Here is a 27,243-nt window from a genome sequence, read left to right on the forward strand (position 1 = left end):
AAAAGCCTGCCCTCCCAGGATCACAGCCTACTACCAAGTACTTACGTTGACTTACAATGGTGGTAACTTGGAAGCCATAGCCCCTAAGTAAACTCATAAAATACTGGCCACAGAAATTTTGACAAGTTTCCTAAATAGCTTTTTAAAAAACATCTGAAAGAGGAAACACTACTTCAAAAGGCCCAAGAGAGCCCAGAAGGCTTTCCTATTTAAAATTTATACTTTATATGTATATTTCCTCCCTTCTATGACCACATCTTGACTATGAAAGGAAAAGTGAGTAAACAGCCTGTCATTTGGAGATGGACAGAGGCCAGTGAGATGTAGGGGGAAGTCAGTCCTGTAGAAAAACTGTAAGTTGTACAACAGACAGAGGCCTTCCCAACAATGGCTTTAGAGTGAATTTTCCCTCCATTTCCCCTCCCTGTCCCAGGGGTAAGATGATTCATAGCACCAGCATCTGCTTCATTTAGTAAAGCCCTCCCCAGCAGGTAACTCTCAATGCACTAAGCCCATAAGCTTTCCTTTCATATATTATATTAGACATTGAATGCCCTAGATTTTTCATGTATGTATCTTAGGGTTCTTTAAAAGCTCCTCTCATGTTTTCTGTGGAAAGTATAATTTCCGTCTAGAAAAAGAGGAAAAAATATTTGTTTTGCTACCTGACAGATAACTAAGTAATTATTAGTAAACATACCTGTGCTTAGTAACTTTTAACTTTGCTCAGAGGGCTGAATAGTGACAGTATTGTATTTATTTTGACAACTTACCTGTTGAAATCAGACCAAGTGCAAGGCCTCGGCGGCTATCAAAATACTGGCATGTGATGGTCACTGTTGCAGTATATAATAAACCACATCCAAGACCTAGGCACACAAGGACATTGCAACATTAAGACAGGCTGCATTACTTAAAAGCAAAACAACAGGGGAAAAAAACGAGGGAAAAAAAACAAACCCAAAGGGAATAACCAAGCATCTCCAGCAGGGCTTCCTGTTGCTGCCAGGCTAGAACCGCCCAGAGGACGGATGCCTAGACTCCTCCCATGTCAGTGGTGCAGCCCGCTGGGCTCGTCCAGCCGCTTCATTTCTTACCCCACACCAACCTTAAGGTCCAGGCCATGTTTAAAAACTGCAATTTCTAAGGTATTAAGGAAAAATGCAAAGGTAAATTAAGACGATATGAGGAAAGAGAGAAAATAGTGAGATCATGCATCAGATATGAAAATCTCATCAAACATGCCCATAGACTATGTCTGTCTTGTGTGTTTCTTCAATGTTCTTCCTCCTACGAGTCCTCTAAATAACCTTCAAAAATCCCTTTTGAGATCCAAAGCTATTTTATTAGAATTTAGCTTGCACGTCCCAGCCTACAAAAAAAAAAAAAAAAAAAACCACACTCAGCCAGGTTGTCTGGGGCTCTCAGATCACCTCCTCATAGTACAATTCATATTTGTAAATCTCTATTTGTTTTACAAATGCACAGTATCCTATTTAGGAAAAAATTTAATGATGTCTGATTTTGTGCAAAATACCTTGTGAAAAAAGAAAAGCAAATGGAAGAAATACTAACAACTGTTAAATTTAAGTGGAAAGCATATGATTGTTATGCTATTATCTCCTATAAATTTGGAATTCTTTTATAATTAAAATCCCTTATAATTAAATTTCCTTCTTGAATCCCATGATCTATCTATCCCTAGATCATCTCTGTTTTGTTAGTTGGAGTAATCTTTTTCTCCCTATTAAATATCTGAAAGCCTCAATATTTTTCATAAAATTCTCCTTTTGCTCTTACTCATTTGCTTTTTGATTTTCTTCTGCACTACTACCTGCTTTTGAGGATCACTCTAAAAATAGTGCATTATTTTAACCATTAGCTTGATATATTAAGTGAATTATTAAGATCATTTTCATTGCTTTTAATAGCTACCTGGACAGGATTTTAAAAATATACAAGATTAACAAATATACTGTGTAAATGTTTCAGGAAATCAGCACCTAAAATAATCCAAGACTCAAGTAAACTATGCATGAGTGCATAAAACATCTGCTTACAGAAATGAGAAAGATAAAAATAATTATACTTTAAATAAATCTCTTGAAATACAATATCCTTTGTGTGATTTAAGGGAAAACATTATCTCGCTAACTAAAATATGAGCTGGATTACTTTATACAGTTGTCAGTACTACACATAGGACATTTCAAGATATAAGACCTATTTCTGAACCATCAATTTTGTGAGACCAAAAAGTGTCACTCTTCACTGAGACTATTTCTGAAAGCCTTTGGAGGGGAAATGGATTTATTTTCCTGTGATTTGGTTGCCAGGACTCTGTCAAATGTTAGGTACTGGAGACATAAAAAAAAAAGATATTACATATAACTAAACACCAATGCCAAAAAAATGAAGCAGCAACTTTAAATTTAAAAAAAATGATTTCTAAAAAATGATTTCAAGGTCATGGATCTCAGGTAATGTTATTTTACTTTTTAATGTAGAAGACATTTGAAATAAGTTTTGAAAAAGCAAAAGATGCTATAACATCTTCCAACATGTTACAGTCAGGATGATCTGAAACCAGCAGTTACTAAAGAGAGGTCTGTGTACCCATGTGGTCCCTGAGCTCTTTCATGGAGTCTAAGAAGTCAAAACTATCTGTGTAGTAATACTGAGGTGCTCTGTGGTTTCTTCCCTTTGCTGACATTCACACTGATAATAGAAAAGACATGGTGAGTAAGAAAGGCTGCAAAAACTGTAGCATAAATCCAGGTCGTCACATCAAACTTTACACTGTTAGGCTTTGCCACCACTTACTCACAGTAAAAAACCAAAACATAAGTTTTATAGGTTTCATTTGAACTGCAACATTGCTGCAAGGCAAAGCACTTAAGCAAGTGCTTCTGGTAGCCAGCTAAAATAGCCACTGTTTTTTCTTATGTGCTTGTTTTTATTTGAAATAGTGTCAAATATACAAAGTATGTTATTCAATCTTGAGTATTTGAAAGACATTTTATTGACAGTGAACCTACAAAGGAAATAAGTGATAGTAAGTGTCACTAGTGATAAAATTCAGGCTTTTCAGAAAAAAAAAATTAGAAGACTCTTATCTACCACCATGCATTTTTTTAAAGTATTTGTTTGAATGACAGAGTTAAAGAGAGAGGGGTTCAGCCAGAGCTGGGCCAGGCTGAACCAATGCTTATATGTGATGTCAGCCTCCCATATACACCATCCTCCTTCCCACCCATGTCTAGACTCAGAGCACCCTGTCTTCTTACTGATTTGGTAAATTTATTGAGATAACAGGAGACTGGATGACCAGGTTTGGTTGGATGGCTTACAGTCACTTGAAAACTGGCAAGCTTTCATATCATCTGTGCTATGAAAACTAAACAAGAGAACATCATATTTCAAAATGATATTTCTTGAAAGCTCAGGTAAATGGTAAGACAGATTTAGACCAATTCTGTCATTGTAGCATTCTTTCAATATTTTAGCCTGTAGCTTAAACATCTGATATAGGTTTAATTTCTTTTTCTATATTGCTCAATCTGTTATACAAATATTTCCGGTTCAGCAGAACTTTGGAAGCCAGTAATTGCTGCTATAATCTTGAGCTAAGGAATAAGAAAGCAATTTAAGGAAAAGAGAACAAAAAAGAAGGTCTTCAAAAAGTTCATGGAAATCTGTATTTTGGGGAAAAAAGGTATGGGCTCATAGGAATGTGGATAGTCAATCAAACTAGATTTTTTCAGATACTAAGAGGAAGCTTTAGGAAGCAGGAAATCATGTTTTTTTTTTTTTTTTTTTTTTTTTTTTCAAATTCACTACCAAAAGCTTCTAGGAAGACAGGGTCTGGTGATTGTTAACACTGAATACAAATAGTATAATACATCACAAAATTTTCTCCAAATTGTCAGCATTCTCCTGGCCCTGAGCTCTCTCAAGCAAGATCACTGTCAACCATCCCCTCTGCGGTTTTCGTCATTCTTGGGCCTTAACTTTAATGATAATAATAAGTGTTTTAAAGTCTACTTTTTATTTTGTTGTGCTGTTGAACTGGGAGCTGGCAACACATTCTATGGAGAGCAAAAAGTTGTTTATATGTACAAAGAGTTCAACAGAATCCTGTGTGGCTGCCCCCTGGGAAAGTGGCCATTTCCTAGGTCAGTGAGAAGTGACAGATGTCAGCGATGTCTAATTTGTATAATCCTTCCCTCTCCCCCTCCCCCACCCCCTCCCCCTCCCCCTCCCCCTCTCCCTCTCCCTCTCCCTCTCCCTCTCCCTCTCCCTTTTTTGTGCTAACTAGAGACAAGTGCTGAGCCAAAAAACCTTCCTGTGCCTTGCAAGTGTGGATTGTTAAAACATGTTGATTCTTTCAAACAGCATGCATCACTGGGCAGATACTTCACTAAAGCAACAATTTTTGGAAAAGTGTTTATTGAAAGTAAGCAATGAGTGAGCCCTTTCACTCCTGATACTAGCTGAAAAATTCTGCAGACATTGGTGAAATAATGTGTGACTCCTGACGACAGAAAATTCATAGTGACCACATGTTGCTTACCTACAACAATGCCATAGGAAAAAAACAGAAAGTAGATATTGGGGGCAAAACTGCTCAACATCAGGCCTCCAGCCACCATGAAGCCACTAAAGATTGTGACAGGTCTTGCTCCAAACGACGAGACACAGAGACTGCAGATAGGACCTAAAAAGAGAAATACAACCTTGATTTATTTAACAGTAATCTCTTCCCCACAATCACATGATCCATGCATATGTCCCAAATATTTCTTTCCATTGTAAAACAATAGTCACAAAAATAAACATGGACAGTACTGAGTATTTAATAACACTGTGAGGTACTTAATATAAACAACCTCATTTCATTTTTTTTTAAACTATTTATGTATTTCTTTTGGGGGTGGGAGAGAGACAGAAACAGAGTGCCAGCCCATCAGCCGGTTCACTCTACAAATGCCTCCCAAGGCCAAAGTCAGGAAATGGGAATGCAAGCCAGGTCTCCTATGTGGGCGAAAGTAAGCCAATTATCTGAGCTACCACTGCTGTTCCCAGAGACTGCACCAACGGGGAGCTGGAGCCAGGAGCTGGAGCCAGGAATCGAGCCCAAGTGCTCAACTGTGGGACAAGATGTCCTAACCACTAGGCAAATACTCCTGTCTCGTCTCATCTGTTAGTTTGCCTGACGGTGCTCTCATTGTTTTAATCAGGAAAGTGAAGAACAGTAAGATCACATAGTTATGAAGTGGGGTGGTGGAGTCAGACTGCAGCTTTAGTCAGACAACTAGCTCCACGACTTGCCAGCTGTTTGATATCAGGTGACTGATTTCTCACTCTGTGCCTTAGATTCCTCATTTGAACACTGAAATAATCATAGGACCCTCCTCACAGTGTTATAGAGCACAGCGGGCTGACAGGCAAAAGTGACCATTTCTTGCACTTGTAAAGTGGGCAGATGCTTATGCAACAGGATTTAAGTGATAGTGAAATTTTTTCCCAGTAGAACCATACTTGGAAAGCAACCAAAATGACAGAGCTTAGCATATAGAAAGAAAGGAACATTAAGGATTACTCAACCCAATAGTCTCATTTTATGTGGAAAGAAACTGAAGCTCAACAGGGATTGTTCAATACCACAGCAGAAGAAAGAACCAAGACCACGAAGCAGAGAGACGCATACCTTAACCTTTCAAGGTACAAACTGGTCTCTGATTTTCAAAAACATGCCCACCAGAATGGCTAAAGACAGACAACAGTAAATGTTGGCAAAGATACAAAACAAGCAGAATTTTCAGATACTCCTGGCATTATCTATGAAAGCTAAACCTAACACCCAATTCTATGTATACACCCGATAGAAACAGCTGCATCAAAACTCATCAACATAAATGTTCACAGGATAGCTATTTATAATAGCTAAAATTAAAAAAACCCTCAGATATTCATCAGCAATAGAATATGTGAATAAATTCTGATGTTTGTACAATGGACTGTTGTATGGCAATGAGAATGAATGATTTACAACTACACATAATGGTCTCACAAATATATATTGAGTGAAACATACCCAACCCAAAAGAGTACAGTCCATGTGATTCAGTTATAAGAAGTACAAACAGGCAGAACTAATCTCCTGTTAGAAGTCAGGGTAGCAGTTACACTTGTTACGGCTTGAAGAGTAATAGGAAAGGGCACAGCCAAACTTCCAGAACACTGCTCATGTTCTGTTTCCAGTGTGTGAATGTGCTGATTACATGTGTTGTTCAGTTTGTAAAAATTCATCAAGCCATACTCCCATGATTTGTACACTTTTCTGTTTGTGTCTTTTATTTCTTTTTAAAGTGATCTCAAATGGAGAAATGATGCCATCAATCCAGTCTCACTACCCAAATCCAACATTCTTCCCTGTCGTAAGGAATCTCTTAAGCAACTATTGAAGACCAGTGTCTGACCCCCAAGATACCACATATCTCTCACTGCCTCTCCTGTGGCTCTCCTATGTCCTTGCCTGGTCATTAGCTGGCCCCTACTACTCTCAGGGCTTCTGCAGGCACTCAGGTATAGGAGCAAGCTGATACATTTATATCACAGACCAAGGGGAATATTCTGTGCCCGTATTTTAAAATCCATTTGAAAAACCAAACTTAGCATCCAACAGTTGATCTGTCTATATGCCCAATGAGAAACACCTAGATACTTCAAAAATAAGAATGGTTTTGAGCATCAAATTTCACAAATGGATGTCTAATGGCATAAAGGCATGACCCTTCTCTGTTGTTTACTGAACTATATTGACATTGAGAGTCAGTGTTTATAAATTTAACAGGCACAATGGGATTGAAACACACACAGATTACTACTGCCATACTTGAAACGTTTCAAGTTTCATCCTCAAAATAGAACTTTAAATCTATGCTCCCTAATGCATTAACTCCACCAAGCAGCTCAGAGTCTGGGAGTCCGGGGGTGGGGATGAAGCATAATAATTTTCATGACATGTATAGCTCAAACCACTGTTTTATAAAATGCATGATATCATTGTCAGTTATATCATACATTTTAAATCATTTTTGCCTAACACATCATTCTTCTCTTTAAAATTTAGGCATCAGGGAAAAAATGAGCAGAAATTCTTTGACAACTGAAAATAGCACATCAAAAGCTGTTTTTGAAAAAATCACTACTTTCACACTGCCATCTGCTGCTTACTTGGAGAAAAATATCTTGATGTCAGAGATTAAAGACAAAAAATTTTAGAGCTAAAAGAGAGCTTAGAATGGCCAAACATCTAATCTCAAAAACAATTAAACTGGCATTCACAGAGATCGTGAGATTTGATCAAGAATCCATAGCAAATCAATGACAGGGTTAAGGTAAATGTTAGCCCAGCATTTGTCCCAATTGAGAACTATTTAACTGGTTTCTCAACTTTTTGCTAGAATCCAAAACAAGACTAAAGAACACAAATATACATTTGTTTATATCTTACAGGTTAAGTGGTTTTATGAAATTATGTCAAATTAAAACATAACACTCATGAGCACTTGTTATTTAAAAGTTTAAAGCAGATTATTTTACCCCTCTCCTTGGAGTCAGGGTACTTATAGATTCTATTTACATAAATTCAAACCACTATGGCCTCATATTTCTCACTGATACTAGAGAAAAGTATAACAGAAAGTGACTATCAAGTCCCCTCTACAAGACATGACACTTTTATTGAGTTTAGCTCTTTGTCATAACACACAAACAAGAAACAAACAAGAAACAAATTAAAGCAAAGGACTGTTCCCAGGGGAGATTTCTTACAGTGTCTTGGGTCTTCAACTCTGTAGAAGGGACCTTGGGAATGAATGTTACTTAACCTATAATATGAACCAATGATTCCACATATTTGGACATGAAGATTTTTAGAAGAAAAAAAAAGATGGGAGGCTTAGCTAATTTCCTATTTTCACAAGGCATTTTTAAAATGTAATAACCATCTATCACCACCACTACTTCATTAGAGAAGAACTCTTAGAAAGAATTGGTAAAAAGGCTATCATTTCAGAATAAAATACAAGACAGTAAGAAGAGAGTTTGAATCCAGCACACACACTTCTTCCACTTATCACTGTCTTTACATAGATTTTGCCATTGGTGAGACTTTTTCTTGAACTTACAGTAGTGTTTGAGAGCCATTACATTACTGCATCGTGTTGGGGTGTGACTATTGCTATTATACCCTTGTGTTTGAATGGTTGGATGAACCGAGAATCCTGGGCTGAACTGTTAAACAGCAGAGCAGGCAGTGAGCCTGGAAGAAAAGTCTGAAGAAGACAGATGCAGCCTTCAGGGCCGGGAGGTGAACAGCCCCAGCCTTTCCAGGTAGTGTGCTTGGCTCGTTAAGACGTTCTGCTTTCGTACAGGGTGACTTGGCAACACTTCCAGCACAACGCTGACACATTATCTCAGAGATGGTAAAAGCCTGTGTATTAAGGAGAACAAACAACTCCACAAACTGAAGTAGGGAGTGAAGAAAGAAAGGAAGATGAAGATGGCATTTTTAGATATCTGACCTCTTAAATATGAAACAAAATACCAAAAATATTTTGCTACGAGCTATCTGCAAGCCAGATAGGTTGATAAAATTTTTAGCCAATGAGGGGAAGGAAAATTGAGGAGCTAACTGCGAAAGTGTTTTCTTATGATCACAGGTGAATTAGGAAAATGAGAAGAAAAATTGCTTCTAAGGAAGTCAAAAACTAAGTGATGACATTGCTTTCTTCAGTTCTCCAAAGGTAATCTGGGAACAGACGACAAAGTTCAGATTGTGCTGGCTGTTACAGTTACCATGGAGCAAGGTGACTGCTGTAGTTTAAATAATGTCTACTGGGATTCATGTGTTGGAAAATTAGTCCCCGCCCTGGCAGTTCTGAGAGGTGGTGGCATCTTTAAGAGGGTTTTTGTCATGTGAACTCCACCCTCCCGAAAGGATTAATGCTGTTCTCAGGGGAGCACACTGGTTATTTTGAGATCAGGTGGCTACAAGGAAGTCCACTCCTTGAGTTTTCTCTTTTTCTCATGCTCTCACTTGCCCTTTGGCTTTCCTACCACAAAATGAAATAGCACGAGGCTTCTGGAAGCAGAGGCAGACGTTCTGGGGGCCTACTGTTGGACTTCCTGGCCTCCACACCAAAATAAGCCTCTGTTCTTCACAACTCATCTCAGATATTCTGTTACAGCAATAGAAAATGGACTCAGACAATACTTTACTTAAAAATTTTTAAATATTAGTAACATCACATCTAGGCCTGCATTAATCAAAGATTAAAGTGAATAACTGAGTAGTGCCATTCCTTCACTATTTACTTAACATCTACTAGAATTCCTTTGTACGCTGAACATTTCACCAGTCACACATGTGAACCACAAAGGGACTTTTAAACTTTCTGGTAGCAACATAAGAGAAATGGAAGAGGTGAAATTAATTTTAATAATACATTTTATCTAATCAAATATACTCAAAATGTTTTCATTTCACCATCATTATTGAAACATTTCACATTTTTTGTACTATCTGAAATCTAGTGTGTGTTTTCTATACCTGTGGCACATCTCAGCTCAAATGAATCACATTTCAAGTATTCATAGCCACATATGTCTACTGTGTCCACCAGCAAAGCACTAGAGTCTCAGACCATGTTAGGAAAGGACACCAAGAAAAAATACAATCCAGGACCTAGACCACAAAGCAAAACACACACACAGCGTTAAGCTAAAAGCCAAGGCCATGGGCAAGGAGCACCAAAAGAAAGGTTCAGAGCATGCACTTTAGGATTTCAGAAAAGGGAGATCACCCTGGGCCCCACAACTGAGCCTGGTTGTGAAATGAAAATGAATCCTGAATGGAGGGAATGGAAATGCAGTGTGGTCTTCCAGCTGGTGATTGCTCCTTTTATAAGGCAGCTTTGGGAAAGAAATGATTGGAAATCAACACAACCACCGTGCACTTTTTTTTTTTTCCCCCAAAGTATCAGCGTCCCAGGAGTGGAAGGATGGCCAGGCCTGTAGCGCTGAAGCCCTAAGATGGCTGACGGTACAATAGATCCACCACTCCTTGCTCCAGCCGAGGCTGCGAATCTCAAGTTATCTCCACAAGAAAGAGAAAGGCACTAAGGAGCCATGGCCACTGAACTCCCTGATCCCAGATACACCGCCTTGCTGGTGGCTTATAGAATACAAGCTTTACCAAAACCTGGTCATTGTTCTCACCGGTTCTGGGACTGCCTAGGGCACCAGGAACTCAACAATACAACAAAATCCCGTGGGAGACAAGGACTCAGTCCTGCTGGAAGGAATGAACCTGCTTAAGGTTAATGCTCAAACCAAACTCTGTCAGCAATTGCAGTTCTTTCAACAAGTGGGGTTGGCTCTACTGACTCACCATCTAACCTGGGGATATGGTTACTGAGTGATTTGTTTGAAGGCCTTTGGAGAAACTAAGGACAAATGGCAGGGGAGGTGATTTCTAAATCTGCTGAGTACAAAACTACAAATCTTCCTGATGTTTCATCAAACCTTGTTTTGTCTAAAAAATGACCCCACCCATCTCCATGAATTTGAAAAATGACATCTAGCTTAAAGGTGCTTTAGCTCATCCTGGAACAATGCAAGGTCAGGCTCATCCCCTAGTTCAGTTACCTTTCTTCCCTTTCTCCTGTATTAGTCAGGTTACAACAGGAGAACCGAAACCAATAGCAAATATGTATCAGCAGATTTATTGCAAGGAATTGGCTTATGTAATTGGCCAGATAATATTTGACTACCTAGGCAAGTTCAAAATCCATAGGGCAGACCTTTGGGAAGGGCAAGTTGGAACTCTCCCGCACAGGCTGAAACCACTGCCCTCAGGGAGAATTTCTTCTGGGAAAGCTCATTTCTGCTCTCAAAGCCTCCGAGAACTGAAGCAAGTCCGCCTAGATTATCCAGGATAAGCTCCCTTACTGAGAGTTAACTGCTGATGTACCTTGTGCTCATCCACAAAATACCTTCAGAGATTAAAATCTGAATGACCAGGGAAGGTGGTCTCTTCAAGCTGATACATAAACCTCTGACTCCCTCAGAATGTGTCACGTGCGGGGTTGACTCCAGGCCCCTGCTCGCAGGGACTCTGTGCAGACTGCCGCCCTCTCTCCCCGCCTTCCACCTAGGACAGTGCATCCTCCTGCTGGCTCTCCATCCACAAAGCCTGGCTCTGTAAAACCCCAAAGACTGACTCTTCCTTGCTACCCTGGGTACTTGCGAAGTCTGAAATTATTATGTAGCTGCTTTTGCTTTCTGTCTTTTCCCTGAGACTACCAACCCTTGGTCAGCATGGACACTGTCTCCTGTCTTGGCATCCATAGCATGGAGGTGACTCTGAGGATGTTTGCAATGATGTTGCATTTATTCATAAAGTGTAACTCGGGAAGACGTTAGGATTCCCTTGTGCCCAGCTTTATTTATCTCTAGGGTCATCTGGACAAACAGAATACAGGTGAGGAAAAATAACTATTTCTCTTCAATTATTCAAGTTTAAGGAAACGCTGTTAGGAATCAAGGTTATGAGCGTAAGGTTCAGAACTGCATACCTATCCATAGTTCTAATATGCTACTGGGAGTGACTATCCAAATCTAGCTTTGTCAGAGACAAGGGTGGGCCTTGAAACTCCAGGTGCTTAAACAGATTCTTGACAAAGCTCCAGCTCTCCCTCACGGCGATCCTTTCAAGAAATGTCTTTGTCTCTCATTCTGAAGAGTCCTTTTCTTCTGTAGGTTCTGCAGTTCAGTTGAAACTGGGGGAGTAGCTTTGTTGGTGATTTGTTCTCTAATAGCTAATATATATTGAGCACTTATCAAATGCCAAGGACCATCTCTGCTCTAGACAACAATAAGAAAAGTGCTTTTATTTCCAATTTTAAAATGAAAAAAAAAAAAAAAAACAGGCTTAACAGGTTAGAAAAACCTGAACTCAGGTGCTATTCCCATTAGCGACCCGGGGCAGGTCACTACACCTCTGGGAGAAGAAATGCTCACTTCAGTGCACTGGGAGGAGGATCAATAAGACAAAGCGAGTATAGTGGCAACTACTGATTCAGACACAGCAGGGCACTTGGAGAATGGAGAAGGGTCAAGTACATAAAAAGCAGAAATTTAAAGTTGCTTGGAAAATATACTTCTTCTGTGTCTTGTTCTATTATAAATCTCTAGAGTTTGGATTACAGAATTGCTCAAGTGTGCCAGCTTCTAAGCTTTCTCTGCACAAAATTGAATAAAGAAAATAACCAAGTGGTTCTCAGATGTTGCATGGCATGGAATTGAGGAGCCAGTGAAAATGCAGATTCCTAAGACTAGCATTGATTGTGATGTAGCAGGTGAGGCCACCTGCAATGCCCGCAACCCATGTGGGCACTGGCTTGCACCACGGTGCTCCTCTTCTGATCCATGCTCCCTATTAATGGCCTAGGACAAACAGCAGAAGATGGCCCCTGCCACTCACACAGGAGACCTAGATGAAGCTCCCGGCTCCTGGCTTCAGCCAAGCCCAGCATTGGCTGCTGTAGACATCTGGGGAGTGAACCAGTGGATGGAAACACACTCTCTCCCTCTCTCTGCCTCTCCCCGCCACACTGTAACTCTGAATTCCAAATAAATAAATCCCATAAAAAAAGAAGTCGGGGTGCCAGATTCTGTCCCGGTCACTCCTCTTCCAGTCCAGCTCTCTGCTGTGGCCCGGGAGGGCAGTGGAGGATGGCCCAAGTCCTTGGGCCCTGCATCCGCATGGGAGACCAGGAGAAGCACCTGGCTCCTGGCTTCGGATCAGCACGGTGCACCGGCCACAGCAGCCATTGGAGGGTGAACCAACGGCAAAGGAAGACCTTTCTCTCTCTCTCTCTCTCTCACTGTCCACTCTGCCTGTCCAAAAAAAAAAAAAAAAAGTATATTCCTGGAATCACCCCCACCCCAATCCACTGATGGATAGCAAATTGACTTTTTAGAAGCTCAAGTAATTCATATAAGTACTGAATGTAAGAGCAAGTAAACAGATGAATGAATGTCATATTTGTCTTGTACCAACAAGCTGTATGAATATAAGTATGCATATATCCATATATAAATTCACCTTATATCAAGTAGGATTAAGATGTCTGTTTACATTTTTTCAAGAAAAAGGATCATTAGACACATAATTTATATTTCATGATTTACATGGCATGAGCAATGCCACACCCAAGCAGAAAACTATAGAAGTTTTCCTTATAAATAGTAATAAAAAATCAAAATAAATCATACACCAGAGATTCACCAAGAAGTGTAAGACTGAAATCTAAATAGAGCAGGTTCAAGCTACTAGGAGTAGTTCCTAACTAAACATCACTTTTGGAACTTAAAAAAAAGCAAAAAAAAAAAAAAAAAAGTATCTGGGCCCCATCACAGACCAACTAAATTATAATGTCTGAGGGTAGAAACCAGGCAATTATACGCTGAGATTTTTCTGTAGATGATTCTAATTATCTCCCTGGTTAAGAACCAGCGACAACCATGAGAATTACCAAGATGAATTAAACGTGTCCCAATTCCAAGGCAGTATTGGTCAGTTTGTTGCTCTAGAACCAAGTTGTCAAGAAAGTGGATGATCAGCATGGCTCCCTCATGGCTAGATACTGCTTGCTAATACATTGACCCTTCTGTTTCTGTAGGTCAAAAGCCATGGGTTCAGATCAAAAATACTCAGGAAAAACATTGTATCTCCATTGAATACATACAATTGCTACTGTTCCTTAAAGAATATGGTATAGCAATGATTTATAAAGCATTTATACTGTATTAGGTACTAAAAGTAATCTAGGGATAGTTTAAAGTATATGGGAGGATATATGTAGGTAAAATGCAAACACTACACCATTTCATATAAGGGACTGGAAGCACCGAGGATTCTGATATCCACTGGGGTCCTGGAACCAATCTCCTACAGACACCAAGTGGTAACTACATCATATAACCATGGCTTTCAGGATTGGTCTCTTGACTATGTTATGATGAACCAAGGAAGGCCAACAGTGGAATCGGCTACACTCAGATCTGGACATGAAAATATTTAAAGTGCATACACACACTATTATGTGGTAGCTCTTCAGCCATCTTTTCCACAGCTTCCTTATTCTTGAATTTTCTGTTCTCCTATTTCTATGTTTCTCTTCAAAAGCATTTTTCCCCCAGAAACCTTTTATTTAAGGTATGCAAACTTCATGCATTTCATAAATACAATCTTCAAAAGCTTTCATCACTGGATCCAAGCATCTCCTCACACAGCTGATGACACCGGACCTAGAGAGGTTAAGTGACTGTGGTAGAACCAGATTTTTGAATTAGCCTCTACCTCCAGTCCTAAGTTCCTTTGAGAATTTGCTTTCTCCTTGAAATATAGTGAGACGCTCCGTCTCCCCAGGTCCCGTGAGCTCTCCAGAGCTAGGATTTCTGCAGTTGCACGTGGCCCAGTCCAACAAAGGGGCCCACACTTGGTTTAATGTTCTGCTCTCTCTGTCTTGAAATTCTTACCAATTTTTGAACAATGACCCTGCATTTTCACTTTGTGCTGAGGCCTGTAGATTGTGTAGTCAGTCCTACGTAAAGGCAAAGGGGGCTGCCGCTGGTCCCTGAGATGAGCGACTCTGAGAAGCTGGAGAAAGTGCAGAGCTGAATTCAGTTTTCAGAGAGAAACTCAGTCCTAACTCTGAGTACCTCATCCTTGAGGAGACCTCCGCTTCCCTCAACCCTCAACTCCAACAGGACAGATTCGTGAAAAGCAAGCTCTGTTCGCTGGCACGTGCTACTTGTAAGATACCATTTCAAGTCTCCTTTGACCCTTGCTGGAAACCAAGGTGATTATATTTCGTTTTGGCTTAGTATTGACAAATAGAATGGTGAGTCATTAGAGAGCATTCAAAAAGCTCTTTTCTCTACCCTGTAGGCTTGTTTCCTTGAAATCAGTACTTTCACATCCCCTCATTCACAGCTCAGTTATCCTGTATTTGTGCTTGTAAAGGCTTTACAAGCCACCCCCACTTTGCAGAACTCTCAAACAAATCTCGGGCAACTTTTCCTGTTTTCCTTGAGCTCCTAATGACAGTACTATTTTCGGTTGTTTAATTATGTTTAGTTATCTTATCTGGCATGGCCAGATGACCCAGCATTGTTTTTCAAGTCTTGTTTGCCTTGCTTTAAATTTAACAAGGTAATCCAACAACTGGAAGTCATTACTCCTTTTTTTAGAAGTCCTCTTTAATATCCGGGAGAGACAATATTTAAGAGAAGAAATGGCCTACGTATTTTGTTAAAAGGATATTTTCACAAAACCACTTTAAAAGTGAAAAATGCCCCCACAGACCACCACATTAGTGTCCTGCTTTCCCACACAAAACCAAGACTATGATTTGCTCAACAAATCATGGCAAGTTCATTGCACACAGAAACAGACCCCAAGGAACAGACCCAACCTAGATCATCATCTTAGCACATTTGTCCTTAAATAGTTCCAAGTAAAAAAGAGTGATGTGGCCAGCGCCGCGGCTCAGTAGGCTAATCCTCCACCTTGTGGCGCCAGCACACTGGGTTCTAGTCCTGGTCGGGGCGCCGGATTCTGTCCCAGTTGCCCCTCTTCCAGGCCAGCTCTCTGCTGTGGCCAGGGAGTGCAGTGGAGGATGGCCCAAGTGCTTGGGCCCTGCACCCCATGGGAGACCAGGATAAGTACCTGGCTCCTGCCTTCGGATCAGCACAGTGCGCTGGCCGCAGCACGCCGGCCGCAGCGGCCATTGGAGGGTGAACCAACGGCAGAGGAAGACCTTTCTCTCTGTCTCTCTCTCACTGTCCACTCTGCCTGTCAAAAAAAAAAGTGATGCACTGTGCAGTTGAACCTGTCTCTAGAAATTGAAGTAGCATATGGCGTTAATGGTAAAAATTCTCTGCTATTCACTCCAAAGATGACAGAATCACAATTACATCCTATGTGATTGTTTATCAAGAATATTATTTTTGAACACACAGAGATCACATCACCTATACCTATCTTATACATAACACTTTATTAAAATCTCTAATAACTTCATCACTGTAAATCAGAACTATCCATAAGATTTTTCTTATGATGTTGTCATGATCATAGGACATGTGATCTGACCGCAAAGCACGTGGGACAGAGAGGAGGAATCCGGAGCCAGGAAGTGCTCCGAGGCCTGAAGGCTGGGTGCCCTTTACTCTCCGGTCACCAACACACCTTGGACACTTGTGGATTGTTACCTTCACCCCCGGCTTTATTCACATTCACAGAAGGGTGTGCGTCTATCACTAGACGGCAGCCCCTTCAGGAACCATGTGTCTGCTGTCCCTCTTTTCATTTCCAGCACCCATTACACTGCTTGACAAATTGTAGTAAAGAAATGAAGAAATGGATGAATGATTGACTGTATTATGGAATTCCTATATTTTCACACACATTTATTCCCGCTGTAACCTGAATGAAGGCAGCGAAATACACATAACACTTTTTACCAAAAGGCCTCCTACGTATAGCTCAGTGTTACTGATGCATTAATGCAATTCAGTGATCAAAGAGTAAGGAGAGGCATAGATTTATCCACTTACTTGCAAGCAAGCCAACTCCACTTGCCAGAGATCCGACCCATGCAGTTTTCCCTTTCCCTTCACCAAAGGCATCCAGCCATTCGATGTACAGGACTCCGACAGCTAATGGGGATCCGTAACACAAAAACTGAGTAATGAAGGAGACCAGCACAATCACCCAGCCCCATCCACCGTCGGGCGACTTCTTCAATTCCATCATAAGGTGAAATCAAGGAGGCGTTTCTCTGCAGGTCTAAATAAAAACAAAAAGAGAAGAAAAGCATATTTAGAGTGTGGTGGAGTATAGTTTTATGGCTTAAAATGTCTCTTAAATTAACAAATAAAAAAGATTCTCTCTAAAGACATCATAAAAAAATAATAAAATACTATTGACATAGTAGGTTAATTTCTAAATTTTTTGAATAAATCATGTGATCCCAGAATATCAAAAATTTTGTTATTATTAAAAGGCATAGCATAAGATGTCTCCTTCCCAGTCTTGTCCCCTCCACTGGGTCCCCATTCCTGCTCAACCACAAGGGAATCACGGATTTTATTTTCTGAGTTGCAGTTCAAGGGTTTTCCAGTTTCTGGGAAGCAGACCCTTCGCAAAAAATTCTCTGAGAGGCACTTCAATCAACACCTCTGACGGGAACAGGTGGCAAAGGAGGGAGAGAGAGCAGCTGCTACAGTTATGGAGAAGGGGTCCTCTGAACTTGGGGTGACCCCTGACAGCTCTCCTGAGTTATCCATGCGAGCTGGCCCCACCCATGCCCACACCCATGCCCACGCCCACTGGATGCTACCCCAGGAAGAGCTGGTGACCTTGGGTGAGGTGGCTTCCTTCAAAGGAGGCCATCCACCTCCACAGGGCTCTCAGTGGAAGACCATCTGCCAGCAGCACCCTCGGTACTGGGACCAGGAAACTCATTCCTGAAGGGGGCCTGGCGCACAGCCCCCACCCAAGAGCAACATTCGCGGACTTGAGCACCTCCCAGAATTCTTTATGCATGTACAGACAAAACCAAGCAAGCATCCATAGACGTCTCTCATTTCCAACAAAGTGCAGCATGTTATCCACCGCATTCCATGCCTTATTTCATTTGCTTAACATTCTTGAAGGTATTTTTCTATCAATGCACGTAAAGTATTCTTAATCTTTGGGGTGTGTGTGTGTGTGCATAGCATCTCATCATTTGACTACTTGCTGATTTATTTACTTATTGAATAGAAAACATTCTCATGGTTCAAAAATTAAGGACAAAAGACATATAGTCTCCCATCTATCCATTCCTCATCTCCTCCACAGATAACAAATGTTTTGTTTCTCTAGCATCTTTCTAGAGTTTCGTCATGCATACACATGCAAAATCAAGCACAGATAGCTATCCTCTGTTTTTTGTTTTACATAAAAATAGCAATTATATACTTTGGTGTGTTCCTTGCTTTTTTTCACTTGACAAATAACTTCAAGATCTTTCACATCAATGTCTCCTAACTGTCCTCCTTTTCTTACTGCTCTATTGTACTCCAGTGTGGGTAGGTTCTCTTACTTTAACTGGCTTCCTATGGTTTATAATGAAAATCAATACGATAGTGAATAACTTTACATTTCATACCTTTTTTTTTGTTTATATACACAGATGTTAGGTAAAATTCAAAAGAGTAATTGCTGTGTCACAGGGAATGTACCTTTATAATTTTGGCATTACCAAATTGTCTTAAAAGGGATTAAACTAATTTATATTATCCCTAGCAACTCTTGGAATGTTGTGAAATTTTTGGATTTTTTTCCAATTTGTTGCTTTAAAATAGTATTTATTACAGTTTTAACCTGGAGTTCTCAATATGATTCTTGACTGTAGGTGAACAGTCATTTGAAATTTCCAATTTTTTGCCATCTGTGAGTATATTTCTGGATTTTCTATTCTGTTTCATTAGTCTGTTTATGCACACAGCATGACCACATTAATTTCATTACTCAGTCTCTGTATGAAAGATTTAAAAATATATTTCTTCTTTCTCCATCATTGCATTTCTGCTTTTCAGTATTTTCAATATTCTTGTTTATTTACTTTTTGATATGAACTTCAAAATCAGACCGTGGAGTCAAAACATTGATTATACTTTCACTAGGACTGAGTAAAATTTAAAAATTGATTTAAGGACAGCTGACCCTGACCCTTTTATAATGTTGATTCTTTCTATATAAGAACATGGTGTGTTTTATATTTTTTCAAGTCTTCTTTTGTATTTTAATTGCTTAAAGTTTTTTCTTCAGCAGTTCTTATTGTATCTTTACATATTTTATCTTTTCTGTTAAAAAGTTCATGAAAACGTGGGTTATGAAAAAACTTTGTATGGATTTTCAAAAAAATGTTTGCACAAAAATAAACTTATCCTTTAATTCCATTTTTCCAATCCTATTGTAACTGGGGTCATTTCTTTTTTTTTTTTTTAAGATTTATTTATTTATTTGAAAGTCAGAGTTACACACAGGGAGAAGGAGAGGCAGAGAGGCAGAGAGACAGAGAGAGAGGTCTTCCATCTGCTGGTTCACTCCCTAATTGGCCGCAACAGCCAGAGCTGCACCAATCTGAAGCCAGGAGCCAGGAGCTTCTTCCAAGTCTCTCACACGGATGAGACCTGCTTTCCCAGGCCATAGCAGGGAGCTGGATCAGAAGTGAAGCAGCCGGGACTTGAACTGGCACCCAAATAGGATGCCATCATTGCAGGCGGCGGCTTTACCTGCTATGCCACAGCGCTGGCCCCTGGGGTCATTTCTTTGGTCCTCTGTATGTTCGAAGGCTATTGATACCTATATGTATATTTTGTATTGCACTAACTTACTAAATTATCCAATTTATAACAGATTTTCAGATTATTTTCTTGGATACACACAACATACATATAATATAAGTATATAATCACCTAAAAATAGCAATAATGTCATCTTCTTATTTCAAAATTTTAAAATTCTGATTTTCTTCCTTGTCATTATATTGAATAGTACATCCAGCATAATGTTAAATAAATAAGATCATACATTTTTCGCTGCCTCCTAACTTTAGTGGGAACACCTTCAAATGCCATGGTGCTGCCTCTGGGGCTTAGACATTTATTTTACAGAGTTAAGAGAATATTTGTGGGGCCGGTGCGGTGGTGTAGCAGGTAAAGCGATCATCTGCAGCACTGGCATCCCATATGGGCGCCAGTTTGAGGCCCAGCTGCTTCGCTTCTGATCCAGCTCTCTGCTATGGGCTGGGAAAACAGTGGAAGATGACCTAAGTCCTTGGGCCCCTGCACCTGCATGCAAGACCCGGAGGAAGCTCCTGGTTCCTGGGTTCGGATCGGCACAGCTCCGGCCGTTGCAGCCAATTAGGGAGTGAAACATATGATGGAAGTCCTCTCTCTTTTTCTCTCTCTACCTCTGTTCTCCATAACTTGACCTTTCAAATAGATAATTTTTTTTAAAAAAAGTTACTCTCTCTAGTACCTACTCTATTGTTCAAGTGAGCAATGCAATGCTCATTCTTCTAATAACGATTTGGTAATTTACCGTTCCTATTGAGAATCCCCTTTAAAGAAAATAAAGCCCTTGTCTCAACTGTTGAGGAACTGTTTGTTTTGTTTTGTTTTGGTGCAAATTGTTGAAATCTTTACTTAGTATAGAGTTGGTCTTCTGTGTTAATGGAAAATGAATCTTAGTGGAGGACGGGACTGGGAATGGGAGAGGGAGAAGGAGGAGGGGTGGGGGGGGGGTATGGTGGGAAGAATCACTATATTCCAAAAGTTGTGCTTATGAAATGCATGAAGTTTGTATCCCTTAAATAAAAAGTTTCTCTAAACCAGTGTCAATGCAAGCAAGCAGAACAATGAACATCAGTCCCAGTCCCTGAGGAGCACTCTACCAAGAAGACAGCAATGTCAAGGAACGCGGCAAAACCCAGGAACAGAGATCCAAGCATTTCCCCCCGTTGCATCTTGGGATGAGAGTCATGCAAATCACAACTCAGTTGAGTACTGGAGGGAGTAACGGCTTTACCTACAAAGAGAAGAGACTGCAGCAGTCAATGGCCAGCAGGTTGCTGCCAGCAGCCAACTCAGGAACATTAACTATATGCACTCCTCTGGTGTTGCAACAGAGAGAGCTGTCCTATCCCTGCTGAGGAAAGTATAGCAGGTTGCCCAGTGGGGTTGCCCAGGTGCCACGTGAAAGACATGAAACACAAACTGATAGCACAGGGTGACCATGGGAAATATGCTAGGTTCTATGAACTTGCATTTCTTTCGCAGTGTTCATATACTGTTATTGGTACAATGATTATATTCTGTATCTAAATGCCGGCGTGATAGTAATTCTAATGTTCTTGCACCTTTTCCACTTCCATAATTCCCTAACCTCTTTGACAATTTTAAATGGGTTTTAGGAAGATCATCCTAATGGATGATGATTTCAATGGAAATTGTTCCAGATTGAGTGTATATTAATATGTTAACTATAAGGACTATGTTCTGAAACATTTGATATGACTCCATTCTTGTGTACAAATGGAATTCCTAGAGATAAACAAAAAAATTAACAATTGTTAATTCTGGGGCCGGTGTTGGGGAAGCGAGTTAAGCTGCTACCTATGATGCTGTCGTCCCATTTGGTGGAGCGCTGGCTCGAGTCCCTGCTACGACACTTCGACCCAGCTTCTACTAATGTGCCCAGGAAGACAACAGAAGAGGGCCCAAGTACTTGGGTCCCTGCCATCCATGGGGGAGACCTGATGATGGCGTTCCTGGCTCCTGGGTTCAGCCTGCTCAATCACTCGTGTGCTCTCTCTCTCTCTGCTTCTCAAATAAATAAATAATTTAAAAAAAATAAAAATAAAAAAAAATAAAAAGTTTCTCTGAGGAAAGAACGAACGGACGGAAGGAAGGAAGGAAGGAAGGGAAAGGAACAAAGAGAGAGAGAGAAAGAAAGGAAGAAAGAAAAGAAAGTCTTAATTCTCCAAGCTAGATAATACATGATAGAAATAACCAAACATCCAATGAGACTATGAGATTATGTAAGAAAATGCATATGATATTGACTTTCATTGAAATCCTCAAATCACAGCATTGGAGGAAAAGTATGCATTTACATAGGTAGAGCACCAGAATCCTGAATAAAACCAGTATTTCCTGGGCGGCAAGGAGTGATAGGGAGGGTGAGGAGGATAATTTCCCTTGCCAATTTGCAAATCTACGTAGACAGAAATCCTTTCTACATCTTTGTCCTGCCCTGCCTTGCCTTGGGTAACATTTCAACTCGTAGCACAGGAGCCAGTGGAATTCTTTTCACAGCAAATATTTAGGAGAGAAAACTTTTGAAATACAAAGTTCCCATGTGTCTGAACTCTGACTAGAAAGACAAGTTTTTATAGGGATGACTAAGAGCTTCTGATATGTCATCACCTCACAGTTTAAGATGCAGACAGTCTCAAAAGAGCACAGTAAAACACACCATTTCATGATTGCTTGTTTTCTGCCAGGGTAACACCTTCTGTGGTTTCCTTGGTTCCTTGGATACCTCTCCCCTACACTACACTCCAATATTCTGGAAGGTAATTGAATAATAGGAGAGCCTTGATGTCTCCCTTTCTGACAGGGCACCCCATTCCCTTTAGGGATTCTTGACTTTGCCCTGCGTGTAGAGTGTTGGTGAAACTGTTATTCAAGGTTCCTTGACCTTGAGCAATATAGTGTTAGGACCCAAAGAAATACCAGTAGAGTCTCTTTCCCAGGACTTTGGATCTTGAGTTAAATGCTATAAGAAAAGAAAAACATTTGGAGTTGATTGATCCCTATGAAAGTGAGTTGATGAAACCCTCTGTCAGTCCATTACCTTGACTTCTGAGAAATATCCCAATAGCTTATTTTGATATTACCTGCTATTCATTTCTTTACTTGCAACAGAATATGCACATTGTAAATATGCAATGATTTCATCTGAGTATCTTAACTGTCCACACCCCTTTGGGCCAAAGAAAAAGCTCAGTAGTATAGTCAGTGCATGGAGCATTTCTAGATATGCCATACATACCTTTCTTATGAAAGTTCTCATTATTTCCCCTTCCTCATATCTCATGATTTAACAGGACAGACCCTCTTATGAGGTGCATCAAATAGATTGAAATTTCCACTAATCCCACTTATCCAAGTGTCTAAAGAAATGCAGTATGATAAAAGTATGCAGTATGATAAAATAGTGCTTGAATATTTATAATTTAAATTATATTGCACCAGATATTATGGGAAATCAGAAGAAATATACAGCACACGCATTACCCGTTAGGATCTTATGTAACCCAGTTAGGAATGTGACTTTGTACACAAGAGTCCACGGTTGGATACCAAAGAGACGAATGGGTATTGAATTAAAGGTTTAGGAGTGGAGGGAAATGAAAGCAATCAAGATGGGAGCAGAAGTAGAAGGACTCATAAAAGAGGTTGATTTTAAAGAAAAATGGGGAGATTCATGAGAGGGTGGCCCAGGCAAGAGGACCAACACAAACACAGGGCTGGAATCAGGGTCTGCAGAGGGCAAGCCTCGTAGAGCCCACACTGGAAAACAAGATTAGAAAGGTGGTTCACTACTGAAATTTAAGAAGAATGTGTTTCAAGAAGCCTGTGTTAATCATCCAACATAGACTGATCCTAAATAAGCCAATTATTTTATCTAAGTGGTAGGATTTTTTTTCCCTAAAAAATAACAAGACCTGTATGTGCCAAAAAGTGCTGTGTTATTTGGACTAACGTCCCATGAATATATTTAAAGTTTGAGGTCTTATTCACGTAGTGGCTTGAAAATAAGCTTCTAAGAAATACATACACTTTAGTACATTCTAGTAAAATCTTTGTTTATCTAGAATCTCTTTTAACCAAAGTGTCAACTAATCAAGACTCTACTTGATCAGACACCTCATAAAATAAAACTCAAAATTAGAGAAAATTACAAGGATTTTTTTTTTTTTTTTGACAGGCAGAGTGGACAGTGAGAGAGAGAGAGAGAAAGGTCTTCCTTTTCCATTGGTTCACCACCCAATGGCCGCTGCGGCCGGCGCACTGCACCATGCTGATCTGAAGCCAGGAGCCAGGTGCTTGCTCCTGGTCTCCCATGCGGGTGCAGGGCCCAAGCACATGGGCCATCCTCCACTGCCTTCCCGGGCCATAGCAGAGAGCTGGACTGGAAGAAGAGCAACTGGGACAGAATCCGGCGCCCCGACCGGGACTAGAACCTGGAGTGTCGGCGCCGCAGGGGGAGGATTAGCCTAGTGAGCCACGGCGCCGGCCATGAGGATTATTTAAGCACCGTAATTTGGGGCAGTCTGGTCACACTAATAATATCTTATGGAATATCACAAAATTAACTTTGACTTAAACTACAAGTACGATTCTTAAGCTCAACTTGTAAATTAAATATAATCCATGTACTTTGACCCTCCTTTGGAGGAAGGAGATAAGCATGGAATAAAACTAACCATAAGAAGATATCACTATTCAACAAATTAGATTTTCATTAATATAAAATATAGCATACCTGCCAAAGTTTGTTTTGTTAAAATGAAAGTAGAGTTGGCAAGTCTCGGTCATTTTCTCTGAAACATGAAAAGGACTATTAATGAAAGTCTGCATTTCATTCACAGCAAAGCTGTAACCTCCAACACCTCAGATTGCATGCAGTTCTGTTCATACAATGTCAGTCCTGTTTCCTCAACTCTTTACACTCACTGATATTTTCTTTTCACTTAGATATAGGCAGTCAGAATTGAACATTTGAATTTATACTGATATTTAATATTGACACAGAGCTTTCTACCCCTGAAACGCACAAATAAGCACAAAACTACTGAAATACGGGGGGAGATCAAAAACCATACACAGTTGTGCGAATCCCAATCATTGCCAAATTGCCTGGTGCTAAAGTAGTTTATATGAAGAGCCCAGGGCCCCAGTGTTCTCCTGGGGGGGATAATGACGGGTTCCATATTGATTGACTCATCGTTGAGGTGAGTCAGAAGTCTAAGTCACACTAGGTTCTGTGACCTTTCTCAGTAACATCTATGCCACTTCGTTATGTGTAAGGCTGTAGACCTTGGGTGAGAACATGGATAATTCAAAACCTCAGACAAAGCTGATGCAGATAAACAGGCTGAAGTCACTTTGCAAACAATTTGAGGAGTGGAAATGGGGAATGACCACTAAAGGGTACAGAATTTCTCCTCGAGGTGATGGCCATGTTTTCAAATTAGATGGTGGTACAGGTGGCACAACGCTGAGGGCACTGTATCCATTAAATAGGCCCATTTTACGGTATGTGACATACATTTCAATGAACTGTTAAAAAAGAAAGCACTTCAAAAACTACTGAAAATGTTTCAGTTCTGACTTCAATGTAGATAACAAGTTTCATAAACTAAAAAACAGAGCTCCATTTCTAGCACTGACAGCACCCTTTCCCCAAACTGAATTTTGCCCCTCCAAATATATATCATTTATTCTTTTTTTTAAAGATCTATTTATGTATTTGAAAGTCAGAGTGAAACAGAAAGAGAAGGAGAGCCAGAGAGAGAGAGGTCTTCCATCCGCTGGTTCACTCCCCAGTTGGCCGCAACAGCCGGAGCTTCCCCTATCCAAAGCCAGGAGCCAGGAGCTTCCTCAAGGTTTCCCATGCAGGTGCAGGGACCCAAGGACTTGAGCCATCTTCTATTGTTTTCCCAGCCCATAGCAGAGAGCTGGGTCAGAGGTGGAGCAGCCGGGATTCGAACCGGCGCTCATATGGGATGCTGGCACTGCAGGCAGCGATTTTACCTGCTATGCCACTGCACTGGCCCCCATTTATTTATTATATCAGTTTGTGCAAAGGGATCATGAGAATTCAGAAAAATTACTTGGAAACAATTATCTAACCTTAAAAACATAAGTAAACAAACCATTCTTTGGGTATGTTAATAAAATGCTAGCAAAAAGTGGATGAACAATAATTCTTCAGGGATTCTAAAAATATACATAAACAAATATATCTTAACACATATTGAAGCTAATAATTCAAATATGTCAATTAAATTGCATTTCATCTACTGAAAACACACATTTAAGAAAGATGGCTCAGATGCGTAATCCCATATTCCCAGTTTTCAAGTCTTCCTTCTGCCTACCTCAGCTATTATTCTTCTTTTACTTTCCTATTTCTTAAGTAATTTTATTCTACAATGGGTAAAAAGTGCCAGATCTGCAGTAATCAAAGTGCCAAACACTTAAAACTGATTTTTTGGTAAGTTTATAGGTAGCATTAAGCTTTAAAATAACATATATTCCATCTAGGTCAAATACAAACTGTTTTTAAAAAATATTTTACTATTTATTTGAAAGGCAGAGGGTTACATAAAGAGAGAGGGAGAGACAGAGAAAGAGAGATGTCTTCCATCTGCTGGTTTAGTCCCCAAATGGCTGCAATGGCCGGGTCTGAGCCAGGCCAAAGCCAGGAGCCAGGAGCCAGGAGCTTCTTCCAGTCTCCCATGTGGGTGCAGGGGCCCAAGTATTTGGGCCATTTTCTGCTGCTTTCTCAGGCACATTAGCCGGGAGCTTGATCAGAAGTGGAGCAACCAGGACCTGAACCGGAACCCACACAGGATGCAGACACTATAGGTGGAGGCTTAACCTTCTATACTACAGCCCCAGCCCCAAAGACAAACTTTTGAACATACTCTTAGCTGATTCCTGTATTACTGAACATGGTCACACAAAGCTAACGTAAGTCCTTGAGTGTCGCTCCCCGTCTTCATGGAGGAACGACACAGGACCCTGCGCTGTTCTTTTGTCTGCTCGGCCCTTCCCGGGTTTGCTGCTGGTTCTTCCCGGGTTGGCTACCGACCCTTCCACCTCCGTGGAAGGGCGGTTCCCCCTGCCACATTCCCCACTTCCGCGGGGGAGCGGCACACCGCCGGCCGGCTCTCTCTGGGGGCTGCTCAGGTGTTCCTTCAGATAGATATTCCTGGTGCATGTTGTCTCTCTCCTCCTTTATAGTCCTCTTCCACCAATCCCAACTCTGCTACCCACACGCCGAGTACGCTGCTCTCCTGCAATCAGGAGCAGGTCCTGCTGTTTATTGGTTGAACTGGAGGCAGCTGTGTAGAAGCTGTTTCCTCCTCTCCCAGCGCCATATTGTGGGAGAGCAGATGCATAAAATAAGTCTTAATTCCAGTAACAGTCTAGTCCGAGTTGCTCCCCACACTTGAGAAGTTAGCACTACATCAGTTTTGTCACTTTTTGCTTACGCTTCATAATATCAGTTTATGATGTTTCAACTCAAATAAATTTAGTTACATATCAATATCATTTTCTTAAAAAAAGGATCTACCCTGTTCAGTTATTTTTAAATAAAGTATTAAAATTCTCTGTACAATTATATTGGTTCCTCTTCATAAAACAGATAGAGATTGAGTATCTCTTACCCACAATGCTCAGGACCAAACTGTTTAGGATTTCAGATTTTGAAACATTTGCATACACACAATGAAATATCTGGGGGCTAGGATT

At 40.5% G+C, this 27,243-nt stretch overlaps 1 protein-coding gene across 3 annotated transcripts in view; it reads right to left on the reverse strand.

The window, feature by feature from the left end:
• Nucleotides 1–27,243, reverse strand: part of SLC16A9 (solute carrier family 16 member 9) — a 51,786-nt gene that overhangs the window by 7,520 nt on the left and 17,023 nt on the right. For all 3 annotated transcript variants that reach the window (XM_089314879.1, XM_002718477.6, XM_051823884.3), the window contains exons 2-4: nt 16,696–16,927; nt 4,574–4,717; nt 774–869 (exon numbers count right to left, since the gene is read on the reverse strand). In XM_089314879.1, coding sequence (XP_089171005.1) covers nt 774–869; nt 4,574–4,717; nt 16,696–16,894 — 439 coding nt within the window. In that variant the 5' untranslated portion in view covers nt 16,895–16,927. The remainder of the gene's footprint in view (nt 1–773; nt 870–4,573; nt 4,718–16,695; nt 16,928–27,243) is intronic.

The sequence above is a fragment of the Oryctolagus cuniculus genome, chromosome 15, assembly GCF_051225735.1.
Source record: "Oryctolagus cuniculus isolate XC-2025 breed Fujian yellow rabbit chromosome 15, ASM5122573v1, whole genome shotgun sequence".
In the NCBI taxonomy this organism is placed as follows: domain Eukaryota; kingdom Metazoa; phylum Chordata; class Mammalia; order Lagomorpha; family Leporidae; genus Oryctolagus; species Oryctolagus cuniculus.